General features: G+C 29.1%; 1 protein-coding gene across 2 annotated transcripts in view; it reads right to left on the reverse strand.

The window, feature by feature from the left end:
- Nucleotides 1–410: 410 nt before the first annotated feature.
- LOC100206774 (uncharacterized) overlaps nucleotides 411–24,581 on the reverse strand; it is a 41,546-nt gene continuing 17,375 nt past the window's right edge. Inside the window, exons 3-7 of one of the 2 annotated variants that reach the window (XM_065793974.1) lie at nucleotides 18,925–19,144; nucleotides 17,917–18,015; nucleotides 3,976–4,645; nucleotides 1,494–2,874; nucleotides 411–1,203 (exon numbers count right to left, since the gene is read on the reverse strand). In XM_065793974.1, coding sequence (XP_065650046.1) covers nucleotides 1,145–1,203; nucleotides 1,494–2,874; nucleotides 3,976–4,645; nucleotides 17,917–18,015; nucleotides 18,925–19,144 — 2,429 coding nt within the window. In that variant the 3' untranslated portion in view covers nucleotides 411–1,144. The remainder of the gene's footprint in view (nucleotides 1,204–1,493; nucleotides 2,875–3,975; nucleotides 4,646–17,916; nucleotides 18,016–18,924; nucleotides 19,145–24,581) is intronic. The other variant, XM_065793973.1, reaches the window with a different exon arrangement.

Here is a 24,581-nt window from a genome sequence, read left to right on the forward strand (position 1 = left end):
AAAAAAAAATTATTAAAAAAAACAACGTAAAAATAAGTATAGAGATAAAAGTTTTTATGCAATAAAATCTAAAAAATATTTATACAAAATGATAACTATCTAAAATTTTTATAAAATTTCGTTTCTTTCGAGTATCAGGTTGACACACTTGTGAATAAATATATATATATATATATATATATATATATATATATATATATATATATATATATATATATATATATATATATATATATATATATATATATATATATATTAAATGCATACTTAGGGTTGTAAGAATACTTAGGGTTGGAATAATACCGTAATATTTTTACAAAGCCTTTGAAAAATAATATTAACTGACTATTTCAAATAGTGTTTATTTTTTTAGTATAAAAATCTGAATATAATAAAAATTAAAAAATAAATTTTAATAAAATTTGATTTTAATCCTAGTCATTTTTATACATTATAAAATTATTTATTATAATAATTCATTACATAATTTATCATACTTACAATATTTTAGAAAAATACTTATCTTAAAAATTTAACTTTAAACTACATCAACTACGGTTCGGAGATTAAGTTGGCTCTCTTTCCTAATTGGTTAAGAGCTACTATATACTTCGGCATTTCTTCGTTTGTTTGAAATTTTTTTCGAAAAACCAAACATGCTATTCTTAAAGGAGCCGTACCAAAATGCGCAATAAATTGGCCAGAAATTCTACCAAAACCGAGTAAAGAGACGTCCTTTACGTTAGCATAGCAACTGCATAAAACGCCATCTACAATAATGTTTCCGCTCATAATTAAAGGAGCGTAAAACCCAACTAAAAACAAAATTTAGAAAAATTAATTGACTGAATCAAGTTAAAAAGTATTAAAAATTTAAACTATTGTTTTATAAAAAGAATAAAAAAGCTTTGTAAAAGTTTCGAAAAATCGCGATAATGGTTGATCCACCAATGACGATATTGGTTAATCCACCAATGACGATATTAGTTGGTCTAACAAGCACGATATTGATTGGTCCGTCAACCAAGATATTGATTGGTCCATTAATCGCTAAAATTTTATCCATCAATCGCGATATATTTGAACCCTGCATTCGTTTTTATTAAGTGTAGGTTGTATTATATCAACAAGATGTTGCGAAAATTTATGAGCTGGTGTGCCAATAGTATTGATAGCCCATTGAGATACAGCGATTACAATGCTCTAAATCGCAGGAGAAAGTCTTAAATCGCGACATGGTTTTATGTTATTTTGTTACGTTTTTTTCATTACCCGATGACGCTGGCCACAATAGGTCAGCGAAATATCGTTAATATACTATTATATCAAAATAAATAGCTATACGCTGCCTTTTTTTATTGAAATCAATTTATATATATATATATATATATATATATATATATATATATATATATATATATATATATATATATATATATATATATATATATATATATAAATATACGTATATATAAACAGAATAAAACATTTACCTGATTTTGTTATTTTAATTGAATCAACCTTGCATAGATTCATTTTCTCTGAACCGTCAATGCTTGTTGTCCAAATTTCGTCACCAATTTTTATTTGATCTGCATGTTTTACTTTATAACGATCAGTATAAACAAGATGTTTTGGTGAAAGAGTGACAAAACTTCCGTTTTTGCAGCTTATTTTAAGAAAATTCGCTTTTTTGGTATCATTTTTGTGTGCGAGCATGTACACAGTGGAGTATATAAATTTCTTACTTTTGGTTTCAAATGATAAAACTTTATCGCCAACATTTATTTCCTTGATTAACTTAGTTTCAGGATAACTTTTCATTACAATTATTTTTCCATTTCCTGAGAAACAACTGTTGGTGTCAAGCTCTGCATCATTTGAAGCAGCATCACGGGTCTCAGGTGCTACAGCAATATTACTTTTATTTCTTTTAATAGAAGACTGTTTACTTTTTGAAATTCCAAGCATATGCTCTAAGGCAGTTTTACAAGTTTCACCTTTTTTTTTGTTTATGCGAGAAACAAAATCTGCAATAGATTGAAGTTTCAATTTCGTTTTTAAAACAGAAGGTTTAAAAGTTAAAGAAGCTTTCCAAGATTTAAATGCGCTTGAGGCATCAATTGTTTGAATGTTTTTTAAATTTGAAATTTGAGGCTCACACACACCACCGCTCCAATTAAGTTCTATATCTGTTAAAGTTAGATTAAAATCAAAAATATCACCACAGTCTTGACTTTTTTGAAAGCCGTGTTTCAGTATCTTTAGGCCATATTTTAGTTGACCTTTAATCGCTTCTTCATCAATCTGGCTTGAATGAGTTTTTTTTAATTCAACACTCCCTCCTAAATATGCTGACATCACAATGTAATACCCCCATTTCTCAAAAAAATTTCTAAAAAATTCTGTAACATTAGAATCGCTAGCTGCATAAGAGGACGGAAAATCATTAGTTACAACAGCTTCCACAAAAGAATTGGATAATTTGAGTTTACTGGCATCAGGAATGCACAATTTGTGAGTTCTAATTTCATGAAGATATGACCACATTGATTTAATAGACAAACCATTTAAATTATTTTTCTTGCTTAAAAGAAACTCGGCTTCTACTTTATCACTTAATCCAATTGCATTCAGTCGTTGTGTTGTAAAAAATTCTGAATCTGGTTTCCAAAAATGTGAAGTCTTGCTTTGATCACAAGTGATCACAAAACCTTCGTTAATATTAAACTGTTGGTGATTTTCTTGTTGATTTTTTCCTGATTCTTCTAATTCAAAGATACTGGTCTCTTTTATTTTGTCATAAAAGACATCATAACCTTTTCCAACAAATATTTCGCCCAAAATTTTTGCATCACCAGAATAGTATTGTGACTGTAAAAGTAATTATATTTTAGTTAAGTAAAAAAAAATTATTTAAAATAATTAAATTTAAATAATTAAATTTTAACTAATTCTTATCGTTTAATTGTTAAAAAAACAGAGTTTAATTCTTACAATAAAAGCCTAAAAAAATATTAAAAAACAATTTCATAAGTAAATTCAAAAAACTGATGCATAACAATCGAGACAATCAAGTTGAATTTATATGTTTTTTAAATTTATTTTCAATATTTTTTTTTACAATAATTAGTTATAAATAATTTTAACTAAAAAAACATTTACACAAAAATAACCATTAAATAATTTGAAAAAGTCATAAGTGACCATTAAATAATTTGAAAAGTTTACCTTTTTTTTTGCACAGAAAAAATATTAAAAAACCTTTCGCTATATTTAGTTTTCTATAATCCTTTTTAAATTTCTTTAAAAAAGTGAAATTATTTATAAAAATATTTTCATTTTTTAATTGAACAACAATGACCACCAAACGACCATTTGGTGAATAAGAATAAAAAAAAGAATAAAATTGTTTAATAATTGTTAGTTGCTCATCGACTTACTGAATGGTGTCATGAGCCTACTAAGGATATTTCACAAAAACTTTTGTCACAAACTATAAAATTTGCTTATTTGTCCAACTAATGCAAAATATTTATCCAAAATAAAAACAAAAAACACAAATAAATCATGTTTTGCCGCAAAAAAATTAATAAATTTGGGTAGCTTCTTTTACTTTTATCTGTTATAATTTTTTGTGTTTTAAAATTAAAAGCGGAGTATGAAAATAGTATGAGAATGTTGTGAGAATGTTAATAGAGTGGCGTGAAAGCATAAAGAAATGAGTGGTGTGAAAATATTAAGAAAGTATTGCTAAAATGTTATGAGGTGATGTGTAAAAGTTAAGAAAGAGGTGTGAAAGTGTTAAAAATAGCGTATGTGTTAAGAAAGAGTTGTGAAAGTGTTAAAAGAAATATGAAAATCATAAGAGAGAGGAATGAAGGTTATAGAGTGATTCAAAAGAAAAACCTAACCTCTACCATCCTGAATTAAAAAATACTTGTATATATTATATAAAATTAAATTTCCACTTACCATTGAATCGTCACTAATCTCATCATCATTACAAACCACATTGGTTTTAAGTGTATATTCATTTGAAGATGCTTTAAAAAAACTTGCTAATGTTTTAAAACCAAGAGGATCAATATACTTTTGTCCCTCTGGTTTGTTGTCAGTACCTTTCATTAACATTTTTGCACACTCAAACACATTAAAAGGCTGAAGAGTACCATCTGATAGTACAGTCCATTCTCCTTGCTTTTTTAAATCTTTATATTTATTTTCAATGTAAGCTACAGATACCTTTACTTCTAGCATATCAAAGCATAAATCAATTACCGTTTTGATTTTTTCTTCAATAATTTCTTTCAAGTCATTTAAAAAAGATGATGCGTGAGTAAAAAGGCAAATAACATTGGGATACGACGGACATACTATATCAAGCTTTTTGAGCTTTTTAAGAAAATTTTCTAATGAACCATCTAAAATCCGAGTATCAGAACCTTGAATTACAATAAAAATTAGATTGGGATAATAATCTTTAAAATTTTTTTCTCTATACTCTTTTAAAGCTTTATAGTTTCTTTTATCTTGCTTGTCACCATCCTTATCAAAATATCCTGGAGTGTCAACAAATGTCAGTTGTAAATTAGAAACATCAAGTGAAGGCTCTTTCATAGATAAAACAACCTCTTGAATATCTCTATAAAAAAAAAAAGATTTTAAAATTTTCGAAAAAAAATATTATTAGCATAATTAAATCATATATTTAAAATTAATCAAGCCCAGCTCAAAGACTCTTTGCCAAGGGCATTAACTTTTCTATCAAAAAACGCAGCATTAAAGCCACAGCTTTCTCAAAAAAATATTTATATTGTCTAATTTTTGCAAAGAACAGAAGGACTGGACTGTTGAAATGTGGTGATGTGATAAAGTGCAAGTTGATATATACAATGATAATATACTTGCGCTATATGAGGGGCAATTCGCTAGATTTAAACCCCGCCAAATACATTTGGATAAAATTGAAAGCAGATGATTGTAAACAAAACTATACTACTAGATCTGAAAAAAGTCATAACAAAGCTATGGTTTTGATCAACAATAACAACAATATAAGCTGATGGATAAAAATAAAATGACTTGGTCAGAATAAATCTGTATTTTAATTTGATCAGAAATAATAGAAAACTATTTGTTTTTTATCTTTGGGTGAAGAAGATTGGTTAAGTACAAAAAGAAGGTGATTAAGTGAAGTGCTGACGAATGTGATTAAGTCTTTGTGAACCAAAGGATATTAGTTATCAACACTATGAAAATTCTAACAGAATTTAAATTAAAATTGTAACAGTCGAATTTAAATTAGTTTTACTAAGAACAAATAGGTGAGGTAAGTTTTCCAGGAGGTGAGATTCATTGGATGAAAAGTTACTAATAAGCCCACAAATACTTAGATCAATTATTTGTTTTAAATTAATTGAGGACATGACTTATTCATAGATACTGCTTAACACCCTAAAAATTACATCCTGCATAACACCCTACATAACACTCTAAAAAATATACTATGCAGATGTCTGATTCCTCCTAATCAATTCAAAAACACAGAGTGTCCTAGTGACAAGGTAAGCACGGATCCTGATAATGCCAACATAGCTGACCCAAGAACGCCAATTATACGGGGCGATAGCGTATACATCAAAGTACCCTGTGATGCAAATTTTGAAATCTTTTAATTTTGTCCCTGGAAAATAATTTTATTAGAATTTTTTTTTGGAGAATTGTTTTGCTGATGGATACGGAAGTAATGGTTTTGATTGGAAATCGGAGCAGCACAATGTGAGATAAACCATGGAGAAGAGTGAGGCGTGACTTGGAATCGTTGAGGGGAATAAAAGATTCCATACCAGCCTGAATCCAAGAAGTTATGTATAAGCATTTTTCAGCAGGAAGACAAAAGATTTCTACCCAAGGGTTGTCGCAAAGAAAATTGCTGAATGAGATAATAGTTTTAGAGAGATCAAACTGTGATAAAAAGGATCAGAAACAAGACATAAGTTGAGTAAAGAAGGTAAATGATTTTGGTTGACTGGAAAACGAGTTGGAAAGTTGACTATTTTAGTTAGAGATTAAAAAAGGCAAAAGTTGTGGGCCTTAACGCCTGTGGAGCCACTGACACTAGAGCCAAGCCAGTCAGTGTGATAAGCATTAAAGTTACCAACAACAAGGATATTGGCTGATAGATAAATAGAGAGGGCTTGGTCAATTTGATCAGAAATAACATCGAAAAGAGTGCAATTTTGAGATAAGGGAGAGCGATATAAAACAAAGAGAAAGACAATAGAGTGAAGTGGTGCTAAACGAAAGCACATAAAAGAATAGTCGGTGGATTCAAACCTAGTTTCCCGACAAATGGGTGAATTCTTACAAATATAAATGCCCAGGTAAAGCATGTGACTATTGTAGTCTTTTCGAATTAAAGGAAGATAACCATCAACACTAAGATCACAAGATGAGACAGCCGAACTCAAGTCTCACGAATAGCAAGTAGGTCTGGTGAACTTTGCAAGAGATAAGACTCAACAGAAGAAAAGTTACTTTAAAGACCATGAATATTAGTGAATGATAGGTTTAAAGAACTTGGTGATGACAATGGTTTTTTGTGTTTTATAGTTTTTTGTACTTCAGTCATTTTTAAATTTGTTAGAGAAATTGACTCAAAGCACAAATAGTACTCAGTACACTATTTAATAGCTCAAGCATTTGCCTCATTAATATTAATAAACCACAAGCTGTAACAAAGGGCTCCAAATGTGGCCGCAACAATGCACACCCAAAGTACAAACTGGGACACCATCCATGCGCAACATGGCACTGTTAGTACTCTTAAATTTTTCAGCTGTTGATGGAATCAGCCTCTCTGAGAGCTACTAGAGAGTTCAGGAAACCTGACTATCAGCTGGCCTCAGAACCAAAAAACTGAGTTTTAGAGCTGCACCCTCATTAAGAGATGATAGAATGAACTGCCTTGTCATAAAAACAGACACAAGTCAAACCCCTGCATTGCACATCCACTTTTTTAAAAATTCATTTTCCTTGAACTGACCCCCATTATACAGGCTCAGTTAAATGTGGAGGAGACCTGGTCACTTAACAGCTTCGATCCAAGCAGTTTTAAGTATCTTGAAAAGATGATTGACAACTCCTGTAAAGAGATACAATTCCCTCCATGGGATTATTTCCAAAATTAAAGCATTGTCAAGCTCACTGATGATTGGCTTTTGAATGACATTGCCAAACTAAAATTGAATTGAAATTAAACAAAGGAGGGAATATAACTTCTTTTCCATCTTGCTTTCTGCACAAAACTGCTCTACACTATATTATTATACACTGATATTGATCTTTGTCTTGTATAATTGGCATATTCAATCTGCTTGAAAAGATGTCTTAAATATTTTTGGTATGATGTCGTGAACATTTTTTTTGACAGGATAAGCATACAAATTTGTGATTTTCATTGTTAACCTTTGCTTGATTTGACATTGTGGCAATTCACTCAATTCAACTTTACTGAATCAAACTATCCCTTTTACATAATTTAACCTGATTTAAATTGGATACCAATCCATTAAAATACCTGCAAGTCTTATTACAAACAATTACGATCAAGGAAATAACTACTTAAATTACAAATTACAAGTTCTTAATAATAAATAATAATTACTTAAAATATAAGGAAATATATTTTTCCTTTAAAGGAATGCCAAGGTGTTAAGACAAGTTGTGTTTGGAACAATGTTTGGGCTGAATTTTTTTGAGCAAAACAAAATAATAAACATATGGCAAGAAAAACTAATTTTGCAGTTTTACTCAAAGTTCCCCGTCTCTATGTTAGCGTGTGTTTTAAAGTCTTTAAAAAATTTTTTTTTTTTCATCTTCACTTCCAACAAGGCTGCAAGCAACCACTATTAGAGTTGGAAGTTACTGGAAGTGAAGAAATGGAGATTGTAGAGCAAGATAACTATTGACAGACGACTTAAAAGATTGAAAATTATATAAATCAGGAAAGCAAGATAAAGGAAGCAAATTCCAAAGAACTGGTGTTCAAGGAAAAAAAAACTGGACAAATAAGAGTTTTTGGAGCACTTAGTAACACTCACAGCAAAATGATAAGACTTAATTGAATGAGGAGTAACACAAAAATGACTTTTAGTAGATGGCACAAGAGATGCTAGCTCTTTAGAGCAGAGCCCATTATAATATTTGTAGAAAAGAGAAACAACATTATGACGATGTGATAGTGTTTGGAGGTTGGCTGCAAGAGCAGGTCCAACTATGTTTACAATGCGTTTTTGCACCTTGTCTAAAAGAGAAAAGGTATCATTAGAAGATCTGCACCAGATATGGCAACAGTATTCCATACAAGACCGGATTTGAGATTTATAGAGATTGAGAAAAGAATGCAGAGTAAGAAAGTGTCGAGCTCGATAAAGAGATGCAACCTTAGCATATGTTAATTTTGCAATAGATTTGATATGTGGTTTCCAAGAAAGATTGGAAGTAAGAGTTAATCCTAGAAGATGAAGGGTAGATGACTCGTTGAGTACATTACCGTTCATAAATATAGGAAGATCTAAATTATTGCAATAACGATTGGCTGAAAAAAATTGAGTTTTATCTGTATTAAAGTTCACCAGTCACTGTGAACCCCATGCTGTAGCAGAAGTGAGATCCTTTTCAAGCTCAAATGCCCCCTCCAAGCAATCAGAGGGTGTTGGTTTCTTATCACGACAAGAATAAATGGTAGTATCATCAGCAAACAATGCTGGAGATATGGAGAAGACCAGCCCAAACTTTATCAAAAGCTTTTGAAATGTCAAGAGCGATGGCCTTAACCTCTCCACCTTTATCTAATGCACGATAAAACCTATCGGTTTTTACTGTTAGCAAATCAGCTGTAGTACGAGAAGATCAAAATCCATTCGATGATCAGAAAGTAAGTTATTAGATTCAAGATAAGAGATCAAGTGTTTGTTAATTAAAGATTCAAAAACCTTGCTTATGATAGGAAGAAGACAAATGGGACGGTAGTTAGACAAGTTAAATCGCTCCCCAGAATTTTTGAAAATAGGGATAACAGATGCCGCTTTCCAGCATACTGGAAAAAAAGACTCTAATAAGCACTTGTTAAACAGTTTTGAAAGTATGGACGACAGCTCCAGAGAACACTTCTGCAAGACTACAACAGGTATGCTGTCGCAATATACGATGCAATCTACAGGTATGTTGTCTACTAAAACAGGTATATTGTCTACTACTTAGGTGTGTTGTCTACTACAACAGGTATGTTGTCGCAAATATACGCCACAATCTACAGACTTTATAATTTATTCAAACGAGTTTAATTCCAAAGAGTATATATTGTCTTGTAGAATTTTAATCTACAAGACAATAAAATGTAGAAATCTAAAAATTATTTTTTTCTTCAAATTATAGAATTTTTTTTTCATTATAGATTACTAAAGAATTGGTTTAGTTATTTATTGTATAAAAGTTTTATTTTTCATCATAAATTACTATATACTTATTTTATTTTTTAAATTTTGCGACATTCGCATTAAAAATATGAATAAAATATTTGGGATTCCTTTAAAGGAAATTTCTAATAACTATTTCCATTAAAATCTAAATTAATGTAACTTGTCATACTTACTGACAATTTTGATGAGATTTTATTTGATGACACATTCCTACAAAAGATTTTTACTGTTCTTCAAAGGAATATTCTCCCTTTCATAAAATGTTTCTCTGACTGGCCCTATAAACTTTTTATTTGTCAATTATTTCAGTTATCTTATCTAAATTTTTATACACTTTTTTATATAGGTATCTTTATTAAAGCTCTTCTAACTTTTTTTAGCATTTTTATGAATTTTGGCAGTAGTTTATACCTCAGAAAATACTGATATTTACAAGCAATGCATAAGCCAAGTCAAACTAGCAAATCAATATTTTTGTCTATAAAATGAAAATGGTAGGTGTAGCAATAAAACAATTATAACATGAATCGTTGGTATTACATAGTAGAACACTCATGTAAACATTAATTTGAAAATAGTGATCGAATATCACAGTAATCGGTAATGTTTAGAGGTATAAAAAGCAAAAAACTAACAAAATATAAAATGCCATTAATCCTTAACCAGTTAACAGGCTGAAATTTTATCCAGAGTTTGGTGCTGCTATATGCTACATTTGAATTATTTTTATCAAATTATATGTAGTTGTTCTAATTCTACAGGCGTTTTTATTATTGCACTATAAAGTCAAAATTTCACTTAATTTGAACATTCAATGAAATTATTTTCTGCGAACAAAATTGAAAGATTTCAAAATTTGCATCACAGGATACCTTGATGTGTACACTATCACCCCATATAAGTGGCATTCTTGGGTCTAGGTTGGTACCATCAGCTAGGTTGGTACTATCAGGATCTGTGCTAACCATGATGAGCAATATGGAACAGTGATCCACATAATTTCAAATTAGGCTAAAATTAATTTTGTAAAAAAATAAACATTCAAACTTGCTCTGTGTAATTAATATATAAAGGTAAAGTAAAATAGCCAAAAAAAATATCTAAATAGTTAATATAAATACACAAAACAAACTTTCAAGTGTCTGAGATTTGCAATTATTTGACAACCATATTTTTTATTTTGTGATGAAAATTTTGTGCTGATAAAAAATAGTTCAAGTTGATTGCTCATTTTCTATTTGCTCTGTTGTAACTCTCAGAGAGGCTGATTCCATCAATAGCTGCAAAATATCAGAGTATTAACAGTGCCATGTTGCGCATGGTCCCTGTTAATGTTACAACTTGGGGTTAATTAACAGCACTGGGACAATTGCATAGCTCATTGCTTAGGAGGCCGTGCTCTATCAATGAATGAGTAAAGTTCTGTTTAAACTTAAATCATGCCAAAAGTAACCGAATATATTAAACATAAAAATCCATCCCCACTACCTAACTATTTTAACATATCATTTACAAATATTTGTGGTCTGCAAAGCAACCTTCCATCAGTTGAATCTCACCTCTTGCAAAATTTACCAGACTTGCTAACTCTTAGTGAGACCAATTTAAATTATACTATTCCTTCTTCAGATCTCAGTGTTGATGGGCACTATCCTTTAATTTGCAAATGCTCCAACAATTACATGCTTGGCTTGGGAGTATACACATGCATTAATTCACCTATTTGTCGTGAAATTAAGTTGGAATCCTTGGACCATTCTTTTATGTGCTTCCGCCTAGCACCTCTTTACTTTATCACCTTACTCTTTGTTCTTTATCTCTCTCTTTCTTCCCAAGACTGCACTCTTCTAAATGTAATTTCTGATCAACTTGACCATGCCCTTTTTTTATATTACCCCTCTGCCAATATTGTTGTTATTGATGACTTTCATGCTCATCACACTGAATGGCTCTGATGCCACTGACCCTGCTGGCACTAAAGTCTATACCTTCTGCATTTCTCAACCTTTTACTAGTATAATTAACTTTGTGGCTTGTTTTCTAGCAGCCCTAACCATTTACCTTTCGAAGATTAATGTCTTGTTGCTGATCCTAGCTTATGTTTAGTTTATCCTTTATCTCTCTTAGGTTGTTCTGACCATGCAACAATCTCTATAAGTCTTTTATCTAGTACTTCTTTTTCAAACTCACCCTACCATCACACTACTTACAACTACCCTAAAGCTGACTGGGATTCTATTTGTGATTTTCTTCGAATTGATTTTTGGACAGATGTCTTTTCTCTCTCAGCTGATAAATGTGCCTTTTACATAATCTCCTGGATTCAGGCAGGAATGGAAGCTTTTATTCTTTCTTGCTGGTTCCAAGTCCAGCCACATTCTACTCCATGGTTTTCACCCTCTTGTGCAGCTACTATATCTAATCGTAATCATTTTTTTTTTTAGCTATTTCAAAAGAACAACTTTCTTGAGAACAAACAGCTATTTATTATTGCAAGAAATAGATATAAAAAAGACTTGTCTGATGCTAAGCTCCATTATTCTAGGTTCACTAGGTTTACATCTCACATCTTATTTCCAATGTTAGGCTCTAGAGACTTTTGGAAAATCTTCAACAGCGCCATTAACAAAGATAGGTCTAACATTTCATCTCTCATACATGGGACTGATCATATTACATCTCCCAAGGAAAAGACTGAACTATTTGCAAAGAACTTTTCTTCAAATTCGACTCTTATTGCCAATTTATTCCTTCTATTCCGATGAAACATGTGAAACCATCATTAGACATTTAAATCACTCCAGCTCCTGTTGCTAAAGTCATATCTCAATTAAACTCTTCTATGGCTTGTGGTCCAGAGAACATTCCTGTCATCATCTTACAAAACTGTCCTCCAGAACTCTCTTCGATTCTCTCTAAAGTATTTAACAAGTGCTTGAGTAAATCTTGCTTTCCTACCTGCTGGAAAATGGCATCTGTTGTTCCAATCTTTAAAAACTCTGGAGAACATTTTGACCCCTCCAATTATAATTTGATAAGTCTTCTTTCTGATATTAGCAAGGTCTTTGAGTCTTTATCAACAAATTTCTCACATCTAATCATGAACCGAACAACTTACTGCCAGACAATCAATGCAGTTTTCAATCCTCTCGCTCTATGGCTGACTTGCTAACTGGTGACTGAAAGATTTTATTGTACATTAGATGGAGGTGAAGAGGCTAGGGTTATTGCTCTTGACATATCTAAGGCTTTCAACAAAGTTTGGCTGGTCTCCATAAGCTTGTTTCATATGGTGTAACTGGGAAAGTTTTTTAAAATTATCAAATCATTTCTAACCACTTTATTAAAGACATCCTCGTAGGCCAACATTCTTATTCATTTTCAGTAACTTCTGGGGTACCTCAAGGTTTTATTCTTGGCTCTTTGTTTCTTATCTACATTAATGATTTTCACAACAACCTTATATCTAGAGTAGCTCTTTTTACTGATGACGACTCCTGTCTTGACAAAAAGTCTTTTCTTTTGGATCGCTAAGAACAGGCAGCAGATCTTAAATCTGATCTCACTTTTGTAACAGATTGGGGCTCGCAGTATCTTGTAAATTTCAACTCCAACAAAAATCAGTTATTTACTGCAAACAACTATCCCAGTCCTGTCAAAATTCCTCTATTAATGAATGGCAACCCTCTCACTGAGTCCTGTTCTTTAAGTCTTCTTGGATTATCGTTTACCTCTGACCTTTAATGGAAACCATATATACAATCAATTGCTAAATTATCATCTGCTAAGGTTGCCTCTCTTTATCCTACTTGCCATTTTCTCTCTCCTGATTCCAATTTCTACCTCTACAATCTCTTATTCATCCCTGAAAGGAATACTGTAGTCCTATTTAAGCTGGTTCTTCTAATGATGCTCTTTCTCTTCAAGACAAAGTCAAAAAAAGCATTGTAAACATGGTCGGATCTGCACTATCTTCTAACCTCTTCCCATCGTTGTAAAGCTGCATCTCTTTATTACAAATGCAACTATGATTGCTGCTCAAAGGAGCTGTTGTTCATCTCTTCATCCATCAACTAAAACTCATTCTCGCTTGACTCATCGTTGAGCAAAATTTTATTTTTTAACTGTATCTGTCACAGCATGCTCTAAAAACTTTTTTCGTCTAGTTTTTTTTCTTGCACTTCAACCTTAAAAAATTTATTATCATAAATTAGTAATAAAATTGGGCCTTGACCCAAACTTCAACATTAGGCTTTTTATAGACTTAGGGCGGGTTAAAAAGCTTGACAAAGAAACGCTATGTGAATAAATTGTTTTTTTGGTTAATTTATTTAATCAAAATACTGTCAAAATACTTTTAACGTTATTCGATTGCTTTAAAAATTAATGCAGAAAATATTTTATTAAAAATTTATCTAGAAACATCTATATTTACAAATAAAATTATCTAATGATTGCAAACAAACTTTCAAAACTGAATCTTGAAATCTAAAAACCTTAATTTTTGTATTAAGTTTTGAAATTATTAGTAATAAAAAATATTAAGCATCCAGACAAATTAGTAATAAAATATATTAGGCTTCCAGACAAACCATTTTATCTCTAAAAAAAATAAAACAATCTTTTTTCAACAATTTTTGGCAGATATTTGGGATGCATAGAGATAAATGATAAATAGAAAGATGGCCATAGATCGTGGTAAAAAGATCTGAACAACTTATCATGTAAAAGATATGTTTGGGTTGAGAGTAGGAGCAGAAGCTACAAGAGTTATAAGAAGAAGCATATGGCAAAAAAAAGCGGTTTATACATATGGAGCATACAAGTAAAGATCACAAGGTATTAACCTTTATTGTTAAAGTTTTTAAGATTGTGTTTTTTTATATGGGTGGTAAAAATTTTTAAAAAGTCTGAAATGGCACCCATGGATCTATTATTTGATATAATATGGAATGACTCAATTGAATTAAAAAAAAACAAACTTTCATACCAAATATAACAATAATATCAACAAAATAAAAAAATAAAAATAAGTTATTGTTATTTGTAATAAGAGTCATTTTGATGTTTAACAATGGAATAGCCTGTGTATGTTGAATGTCAGGAAATTTGAGGTAATTAGTTTTATGAGATAATAATGACAAAATTTTCTTTGCAAATAATTTTGCCTTATCCTTAAGAGAGTTAATAAGATCAGATCTATGTATTAGAGATATAGTGTTAGACTTAGCTTTGTTAATGACATTACTAAATATTTTCCAAAAGTCTAAAACCTAACTTCCAAGTTAAAGTCTTTTAAGATAACCTAAAACCTAACTTAAAGATGAAATTTAGTAATCTGAGAATCTGATGAATCTAAGAATAATGGATCTTAGCATTAGACAATAACATTTTGCAACTATACTTCTTTAAACAATTAGAGGATGTTTAGTCTAAAAAGTTGTTTTGGTGAAAAAAAGAAAAAATTAATTATAATTAGAAATAGCAAGCTGCCAAAGCTGACTTTATATTTCTAGTCAGCTTGAGCAGCTTGCTATTTCTAGTTATAATTAATTTTCTAGAATGGAACTTGACTTAAAATTGAATTAATGAAATAAAACCATTAAGAATAAAAGCTTCTATGCCTTCCTAAATCCATGAGATTGTATAGGAAGCACAGTTATCAGAGACAAAAAAACATAAGCCCAAAAACCATCAAAAAGCAAAATCACAAAATACTTTCAGTAACTCAGCCTTGAAGTAATTGTAAGAAGAACATGCTATATTCAGAGACGAGACACAGCTAAGAAGCTAAAGATAAGTGATTAAAAGAGTCTTGGGAATGAGTCATAAAGTTATCTAGGTAAGATAAAAACAAAGACATAAAATGGCAGATTGATAAAGAAAAAGTAATTAGAGAAAAAACGAAAAATCACATAAAAAACAATGACCATTAAAACTGAGATCCAAAAATGAAACAAAAGAAAAAAATGTAAATTAATCTCTCAAAGAGCAAGCAAATATAGTGAAATATTTGGTATCATAGTCATGATTTAAAACCAGAAGTTGACTTAAATAAAGATAGTACTAGGCAACTTTGATAGTAAGCTATGCTGTTAGCTTTTTTTTTTTTTTTTTTTTAGATTATTCACCTCCCCAAGGCCCGAGGTGGGCCACTACAGTCGAGGAGGCTACTCATTTTTTTGTGTTTTAGTTGTTATTCGTGGTGAAACCCTCTCTCAACTCTTTAACTCCGAAACACGAACCTTGCCGAGCAAGGCCGCTGCGCAGAGAAACTAAGTTGATCGCGGTACTTCCAGGGACGTGGTGGGAGTCGAACTCCGAACCTCTCGCTTACAAAGTGAGCACTCTTACCACTACACCACTACCGCAAGCTTATTCCTGTCAATCAATAAAAAGTTGTAACAAACAGCTCTGTCTGAGATCTCGACAATGCAAATCAAAAGCACTAACTACAACATCATTTATGTCACCAACATGATCCTGCTAATACTTTGATACTTTAATGCTGTTGATAGAATTACCCTCTATAAGAGCTGCCAAAGAGTTTGGGATAACTTATTACCAGTAGGCCTCAAAACAATTAAAGTGAATTTTAAAGCAGTACTATACAACAGAAAGAGTTTTTATTGTCACTACTGAGGCAGATCAAGCAAATACGCATTAGTAGAGTCAAGATCCAGCCTCCTTTATCATAGGCAGGAAACAATGTAATCCTGCACTATAAGATAGATCCTAGACCGATAAAGCAAGACTGGATAACTAAAAATTTCAGCAAACCCCATAAGTCTTTCCCCTTTTACAAGACAATAGTGTGATTCACATACAATTGCCCAATATGAGTATTTTTATTGAGATACTATCTCTAGCCTTTAATTGACCAAAAAAAAAGTACAATGAAAAGTAAAGTGAAAGTTGATATCTCCTAGCCTTTGCCAATATAAAATAAAACAAATCCTTCAAAGCAGCATGTGTGGGAGATTGTACTGCATCACATGCAACAATTGTTTTACTTTGCTTAAGTTAAACATCCATTTAGTGGAACCGTTTTCATTGGTCTCTTGGGGTTCAAAAAATGGAAATTTACTTTATTCAATTTTATCCATTACAATTATTTGATTTTTTACAAGGGCAATCTTGCTCATCTCTTGTTCTTGTTGTTAATTTAGTCATTATAATTACTTTATACAAAAAATAAAAATGATACTTCAATCTATTTATAAGATTGAGTTTTTTTTTTTTTTTTTTTTAATCTCACCTCCCCAAGGCCCAAAAGGCCACTACAGATAAGGAGGCTACTTAATTGTGGTTATAACCCTCTCTCAACTCTATAACTCCGATACACGAACCTTGACGAACAAGTTGAGTTCTTTAGTAAACAAGATTTCACAGTTTTATTGTTCTAGCTCTAATTTCAGATTTTTCTACATAAAAAAAATTATGAAACCACTACACTATAATTAACAATTAACTAAACAAGCTATTTGAACTATTTTCTAAAAACTTTCAGTATAACATTATACATGTATATTACCTAATTAAAGTTAAAAATGGTTGTATTCTCTGTGTCATTTCTTTTTAACATTTGACTTTCTTGCTGAATGTTCTGCAAGTTTTTAGTTAAAAAAAGTTTAAAGTATCAACATAGAATAAATAAGTTATTGAATTTTTTTATAGAACATAATCTTACATAGCATATTTTATAATATTGAAAATGGCTTCTTTTCAATTAAAAGACAGTAAAGGAAAGAAAAGAAATTTAAAAAAGTTTCCTTTTTTATTGTCATTTTATAATGTAAATATTATTGTTATTATTGAAATGATTTGGATGTTATTTTTATGCATTAAAAGATTCCTTTTTTGTATGGTGCTTTGGTTAAAAAAATCTTCTCAGAAAGAGATCCACAGATTTGTGTTATAAGGTAGATAGAGACATTCTGGGCATAATAATTATAACATATAAATAATATAATACCCAATATTATTAACCATTATTCATTTAAATAACTTTATAAAGAACTTTCTTAACAAAAATTTTTATTTTTTGCAACTAAAAAAATTATTATAATTTATTCTTATTATTTACTAATCATAAAATTTGTCATATTTTTAAAAACTAAAACTCGCATTAAAAAACAACAACAAAAAAAAACATTAAAAAATAAATCTTCATAAATCAAATATTAAACTTTTATTCATACACTGAAAATTATATTTATTTTTATTTTATTTATACAAATAAAATTAAATTTATCAACTTTTTTTTAATAAATATAAAATTATATTTATCAAATTTAATTTTATATTTATTAAAAAAAAGTTGATAAATTTATACATTTATTACATACATACATACTTTTATTTATACATTTAAAATTAAGTTTACACTCATAGATCTGCTATAAAATTTTAAAAACAAAAAAATAAAAACCTCGTTTCTGATTTTAAAGGATTGGTTTTCAATAAATCATGCCCAATCAAATGATTAATAAACGAGGACTTTCCAACACCACTTTTTCCAAATAGCATGCTAAAAGATACAATATTTAAATCAAAAATTTTTATTATAAATAAAATTCATAAATTATTCAAAAATTGTATAAAAACTATTAAATAACCCATTCACTCAGAATAAAGAATATATGAAATAATAAATATATAAGAAACACATAACAATGAAAAATGGATAGCAACAAACTGCAAAATATTCTTTGAATTTTTATTTAATCATGAAAATATAGAACACATGATAAAATTGTATCCTTCATTTTAAATTTTATTATACAAGATTAAATTAGAATATGTTTTTAATTATAAATATAAAATTTAAAAAACAAAATAACAACAAAAAAAGTTTGTCTTTTAATTTTAAGTTCCATTACCTAAGATTATGATAATATTTATATAACTTTTAAAATTAGTAAAATATTAGAACAATAATAAATAAAACTTATATATAAAACATAATTGATAATCAATGAAATAATAATATAATAAAAAACAATGTAACAACCACTTAAAATATAATAAACACAAATAATATAAACATTTTTCAGGTTCAGGTAAAGAAATTTTTCTATAGTTATTTAGGCGCTCCAAGAAGTCCTTATGGTCATATCACAGAGCACCGCAGAATGACATTTAACTATGAAGCTCACACCTTCTTTACCAGTGATGCATATGGCCCGAGCCAGCTTCGAACCACAGACCTCCAGTTCTGAAGCCAGAACTCGAACCACTGCACACTGCACCATGGCTGCTGATAGAAAATAAAAAAAATAAAAAATAAGGTAACAAAGTGTTGGCTGCTAACAGAAAATAATAAAAAACAAGCAGAGCAAGCATCTAAGAGATAAAAGAAATGAAAACATTAACAAAATTAAAGAAATAAAACCTTTGTTTAATAGAACCTTTTACAATTAATTACAAAATTTTGTACCAAGTAGTTTTAAATGGACATCGATTTGCATTATCAGATTGATACATATACGAAATGAGTTTTTGGCGGGGATTTAATTGACCTCTATATCCATATTTAAAGCCAAGTTGTTTTGCCTCTAGCTGCATTCTCTCAAAAGTTAGCGGCATTGGATCAGAATACTGTTTGTGTAAATTAGAAGTAAAATCTCTGTTTTCATCACATGTCGCACCACTTTTGTCTAAATAAATTTTAAAATTAACAATATAATTACACCTTTGCATCAGTAAAAATCATTATTCTTAAAAAAAAGTTTTAATATAAAACAATCTTTTAATTTTATTTTATTGTTATTTTACACAGCTTCTTACATGAAAATTTTAAAATGCATTTAAAATGCGTATTATTATCAGTCGAATAAATTAGTATCGATTAAAAAATGTTACTAGTAATATTCTTTAATTATACAAATTTTATATAAACAATTAGAATGACATCTAGTAAGAAATTGGGAAGAGTGACAATTTTTTGAAATAGAGTTGTAACCCTATGGATTTCCCTTTTGCAAGCAGCAGTGAACGCTTCATTGGTCATTGTTTTACAGATGTAATTGTGACTGTAACTTCTATAGACACAATTGCTGCTTTGTCTACAGTTTCTGTGTCTTCATATTTGCTAGCATAATAAGGCCTGGTGTAGGACCACTTTACCATTTGATAACTACAGGCCTTGTTTTAAATAACAAATGCTTAATGCATTAGCTTAATATGAGTTTGACGTCATAAAGTTGTCTTTATCTTTTTATTTTTTAAAGACATCAAAACTACCACAATATAATAAATTTCCGCAAAACGCGACCATAAAAAAAATAACTTAATTAACAAAAAACAATAAAGAAATGTTATATTGGAATGTTTATTTTCTTTAAATTTTTTAAATTATTATTAAATAAATAAATGAAATATTCAATTTTTTTTAATGTTTAACAAACATTTTTTTCTCAACATTAATATATGCATTAAAAAATTAATTTATTATTTAAAATATGACTTTTTTATTATTATTATCTTAGTTTTTAATTTCTGCTTTCCTAGTAAACAACAATTTCTTATTTTTAAAAAGTTAAGGAGTAAAAAATTAAAAAATTAATATTTTATTTACTTTACCAGTGATTTGTATTTGTTAACAGCAAGTTTTGTATGTTCAAAACGTATGAATTCTGCAAATTTTTGATGAAGATAAATTTTTTTAGAATTTGTCTACAATTTTTAGTAAAAGAAAAAAAAATAGTATAGGACAGAATGGCAAAAAATATTGCGATAAAAATGAGCTCTTTATTTTTTCAAGAAAAAATAAAATTAAAATATTGAACAATATTCATTAATATTTTAAAATAAAACTGACAGTTAAGTTCTACTCAAGCATAAACTTTAATTTTATTATCTATATAAACTTAATGATAATAACTTAATATATAAACTTAATATATATATATATATATATATATATATATATATATATATATATATATATATATACATTTATATTTATATACATTTATATACAATATAATACAATATATTTTCTATCAGTTAATTATTTCACGAAGAGTGTCTGTTAAAGTATCATCTTTGCTATCAATATCACTATCTATGTCATCTGTATCGCTTGTTTCAATTATTTGATCAAAGTCTACTAAACTTTTCTGAACTTCTTGATCAGATGTAGTAGTTAGACATTTTCTACGCTTTTGCATATATTTTGCAAGAGAACTCTCAATAATTTCGTTATAATCTTCAACCGACCAAAGACTATGGTTTCCAAGAATTACAACACAATCAGCAAGTGCTTCGTGACTCAAAGAGAGTCTTTTATCTGATAAAATATTTGTGATAGTGCTAAATGTCCTTTCAACTTGTGAATTCGATCCAGATATACTTATAATTAATGAAACAAAGCAACATACATTTTTAAATTAAATATAATATTTTTGAAAAATAATTTTCCACAAACTGCGCACCGGGTGACAGTCAAATTCAGTTTTTACTAGCCACTTTACTTTTTTCCATTCTCTTAATGTGGCGTCTCTTTGAAAATCAACACTTTTTAATGGCGTAATAAAATAATTGCTAAGAAGGTTGATTTCTGGCACTCCCGATTCTGGGTCTTCATATATCCAATGTATTAGATCAATAAATTTCATACTTCTAAAAAGTATAAATTCTCTTGAGTAGCCTTGAAATCTACTTGACAATAACAAAGACAATTTTGAAAAAATTGTTTTTTTAATTTGATGAGCTTCCATAATTAATTCATCATAAACAAAACTATTCATTTCTAATACTACATTGACACACGTATGATTTTTAATATGCCTTCAGTTATCGCCAGACTTAGCAAATGAACCTTCTACATCATTTTTATCAGTGACCATGTAACAGTTTATAAAACTCTCAATAAATTCATCATCTTTACCTATCGCTTGAATTTTGTCTTTTATCTCCAATAGAGTTCGATTTATAACTTTTGGAATTTCATAAGCCAATAACTCATTAGTTTCAAATATTTTTGCGACTGGAACTATAACATCTAAGCTGTCTAGGTACAAACCAACTTTGCAAAGGAAAGAATGGCACTTAAATGATTTTAATAACCCCTTTACTTTCACAACAGTTTGAATATTTGTCTGCTCGCTTGCATAATTTTGGGTAGCCATAATAAAAGCTGGCCATGTTTCTAACAGACTACAAACTTCTTTCCTCCTATGTCCAACAAACCTTGTTCCTGTAATTTTTGGTAAATTGTAGTGTGTTATACCAAGGCATTTTGAGGCTGCTTCAACTTCTGCTTTTAATTTACCAGAGTTCCTAATATAGATAGTAGTTAGCAATATAAAAGTCGTCAATTTTTGTAAAATCTGGGATTTCTTTAAATGCTTCTTTTACTGCCAATTCAACCCTATGATTAATGCAATGGATTTTTATCAACCAAGGGCGACTTTGCTGCAATTGTGTCAGTACACCGTTATGTACACCAAAATTTACACTTGCACCATCTGCAGTTGCACATATCACTTTGTTAGTATAATGTTCAGATCTTATTTTAAATAATGATGCATCTGATTCAAATATGCTGTTCATACCATTAGTTACTGAGTTTGAGTCACTGCCACCAAAAAGTGACCATGTAGATCGGTATACTATTTCTTTCTGTTCGAACTAAAACCAGTTCTTTTTCTTTGCCCGTTTTTCTTGCTTGACTACCGTCACTAAGAATAGAAAAAAAGTTGTACCGTTTAAGGTTTTCAACACATTTTTCACGTACGGAGTCAGCACAACATTTAATCATTTCTCTTCCAGTATGACTATTCTCATTTCGTTTAATTAAGCTTGCGCCAGTTAATTTTGCACACTTTACCTTAAATAAAAATGTTAAACGCATCCATTAAAAAAATAGAACTTGTAAGCATATATAGGTAGAAAAATAAAACAAATAGGGTAGATTAGGGTAACATGAGCACCTTGGTTATTATGAGCATACCCAAAAACTTCTAAGATGTAAACAGTGAAGCTAAAGTTGCTTTATAATTTTTGAATCAACTTTATTTGGAACTGTGACAACAATATGGTTATAACAAGAATCAGTATAATTTGCGTAAAATTATATGTAGTAAATAGCAGCTCCCTTCTAATTAAAACGCTATTCAATTTTTTGTTAAAATATTATCATTACGCATTACGCAAAATATCATCATTTGTTATTAAACATTTAGTTTTATATTAAACATTTAGTTTTGACTTAAATTAAAAAAAAAAAACATTTTTGTGTAATACGAACGTGCTTAAATTACCCAGTGTTTTTAATTAAAATTACCTAGTTTAAAGTCCTAAAATTGCAGTGGTTTTGATTGCTTTTTGAAACTTAATTTAAAGTGCTCATATTACCAAGTGGTCTGGGTAATATGAGCACTTAGGCTACTTTTTTAAAACCTCTGTGTTTTTAAGAAAAATATTTTAGGTGTCCGAATATCTAAGTAGATCATAAGTAGTGACCCCTAAAAATTGTTTATTTAAAAAATTTTGGATTAAGCATAATTAATTTAGAAAAAATTCCTATTTTGGCTTAAGGTGCTTATAATACCCTATTTTGCCCTAATAGTTAAATAAAATGTTATAATGGCAAAAACGGTATTTCACTCATATGTCAGAAAAGTTTTAAATCTTACCAGAACAGAAAAATGTGAATGAGGCATTGTAGGATGGCACCCCATTTCATAGGCAATTTTTACCAGATTGCGGTAGCAATTTATCATGAGTATTTCTTTCTGTGACGATGGATTTAAGTAAAAGCTTTTTGACAAATTCTTAAAACCCACCTGTTAATATATATAAAAATGACTTTTAAACAGAGTTCAACCTCTATCAATTTGATTATCAAATATTATCAATTTATTTTATTTTTTTGCTTGCGAAGACATTTTTTCATGGTACAAAAAGATTACCGGGAAGTAAATCTTTTTTTATTGATAAAACGCTCATTTCTATTTCACTTAAAATATTTTTTAAGTGCTTACTCTATCATCAACAATAATGAATATGGCGGTAATACGATTACTAGTTATGTTTTTGAAAAGAATATAAGTTAATAACACCGCCAAATTTGCAAAACGTAAATGCTAAATTACTTCAATAAAAAAAAATTGACATTTCTAATTACTTCAATACATAACAGCTGGAACAATTTATAATCAAATAGTTTTTTACTTTTAGTAAGTTACTAAAAGTAAAAAACTATTTATTAAGTTATGTTAGTAAATTACTTGAACATATAAATTTCGAATTTTTTCATTTCTATATATTGTAAAAATTGCCAAGTTTGGTAACCTAACTTTTAAACATTTTTATTTTTGGCATAAAGAAGTATTTTTTAATATCCACACCCTGAAATATAAAAATAGTTGTAGCGTTTATTTAATTTTTAAGAACTAAATAATTAGAAAAAAAATAAAAAATAGCATTTAACATTTTATATAGAACCAGTACATCTAGTTTGATAGAAAATTCAATTCCATCTTGTAAGTTTGGTCAAATATTCGTTAAAATAGCCTAAATTTGTCTTTCAATTAAATTCGGGTCTTAAAAAAATAACTTTTTTGGCCCTTAGAACGGTTACATTATGCAATTGTTATTGTTAAAAATAAAAATTTTTTCAAAAAAATATTTTGCCTGCATTTTATTATTTAAAATTTTATTTACACACAAATTTTCAATAAAATAAAACAATTTAAAATAAATTAAAAACATTTTTTTATGTCATTTTTGTCAATTAGTAACATGTTATTAAGCGATGAAAAGTACTATCTACAAAGACTATAGGAACCGCGCATAATTTACAAGTTTGCGAAACATTTTAAAATTAAAGTATTATTTAAAAAAAAAGAAATAACATTTATTAATCAAAAATAAAGTTCAGAAGCAAATAAAAAGTTAAACAAACAAATTGTATCAGAAGGTCGCAAATAAACAATATCTTTTTTTATGGATTCATATTCACTAAGTTACAACAAATATTATTAAAAAAAAATTGTAAAAATTAAATTACTTTTAATTTTTACAATTTTTTAAGGGGTGCCAAATGAAAAGGTACCTTAAATAAAAAAGGGTCTTTCATCTATAATA

Source organism: Hydra vulgaris, chromosome 03 (genome assembly GCF_038396675.1).
Source record: "Hydra vulgaris chromosome 03, alternate assembly HydraT2T_AEP".
NCBI classification, from domain to species: domain Eukaryota; kingdom Metazoa; phylum Cnidaria; class Hydrozoa; order Anthoathecata; family Hydridae; genus Hydra; species Hydra vulgaris.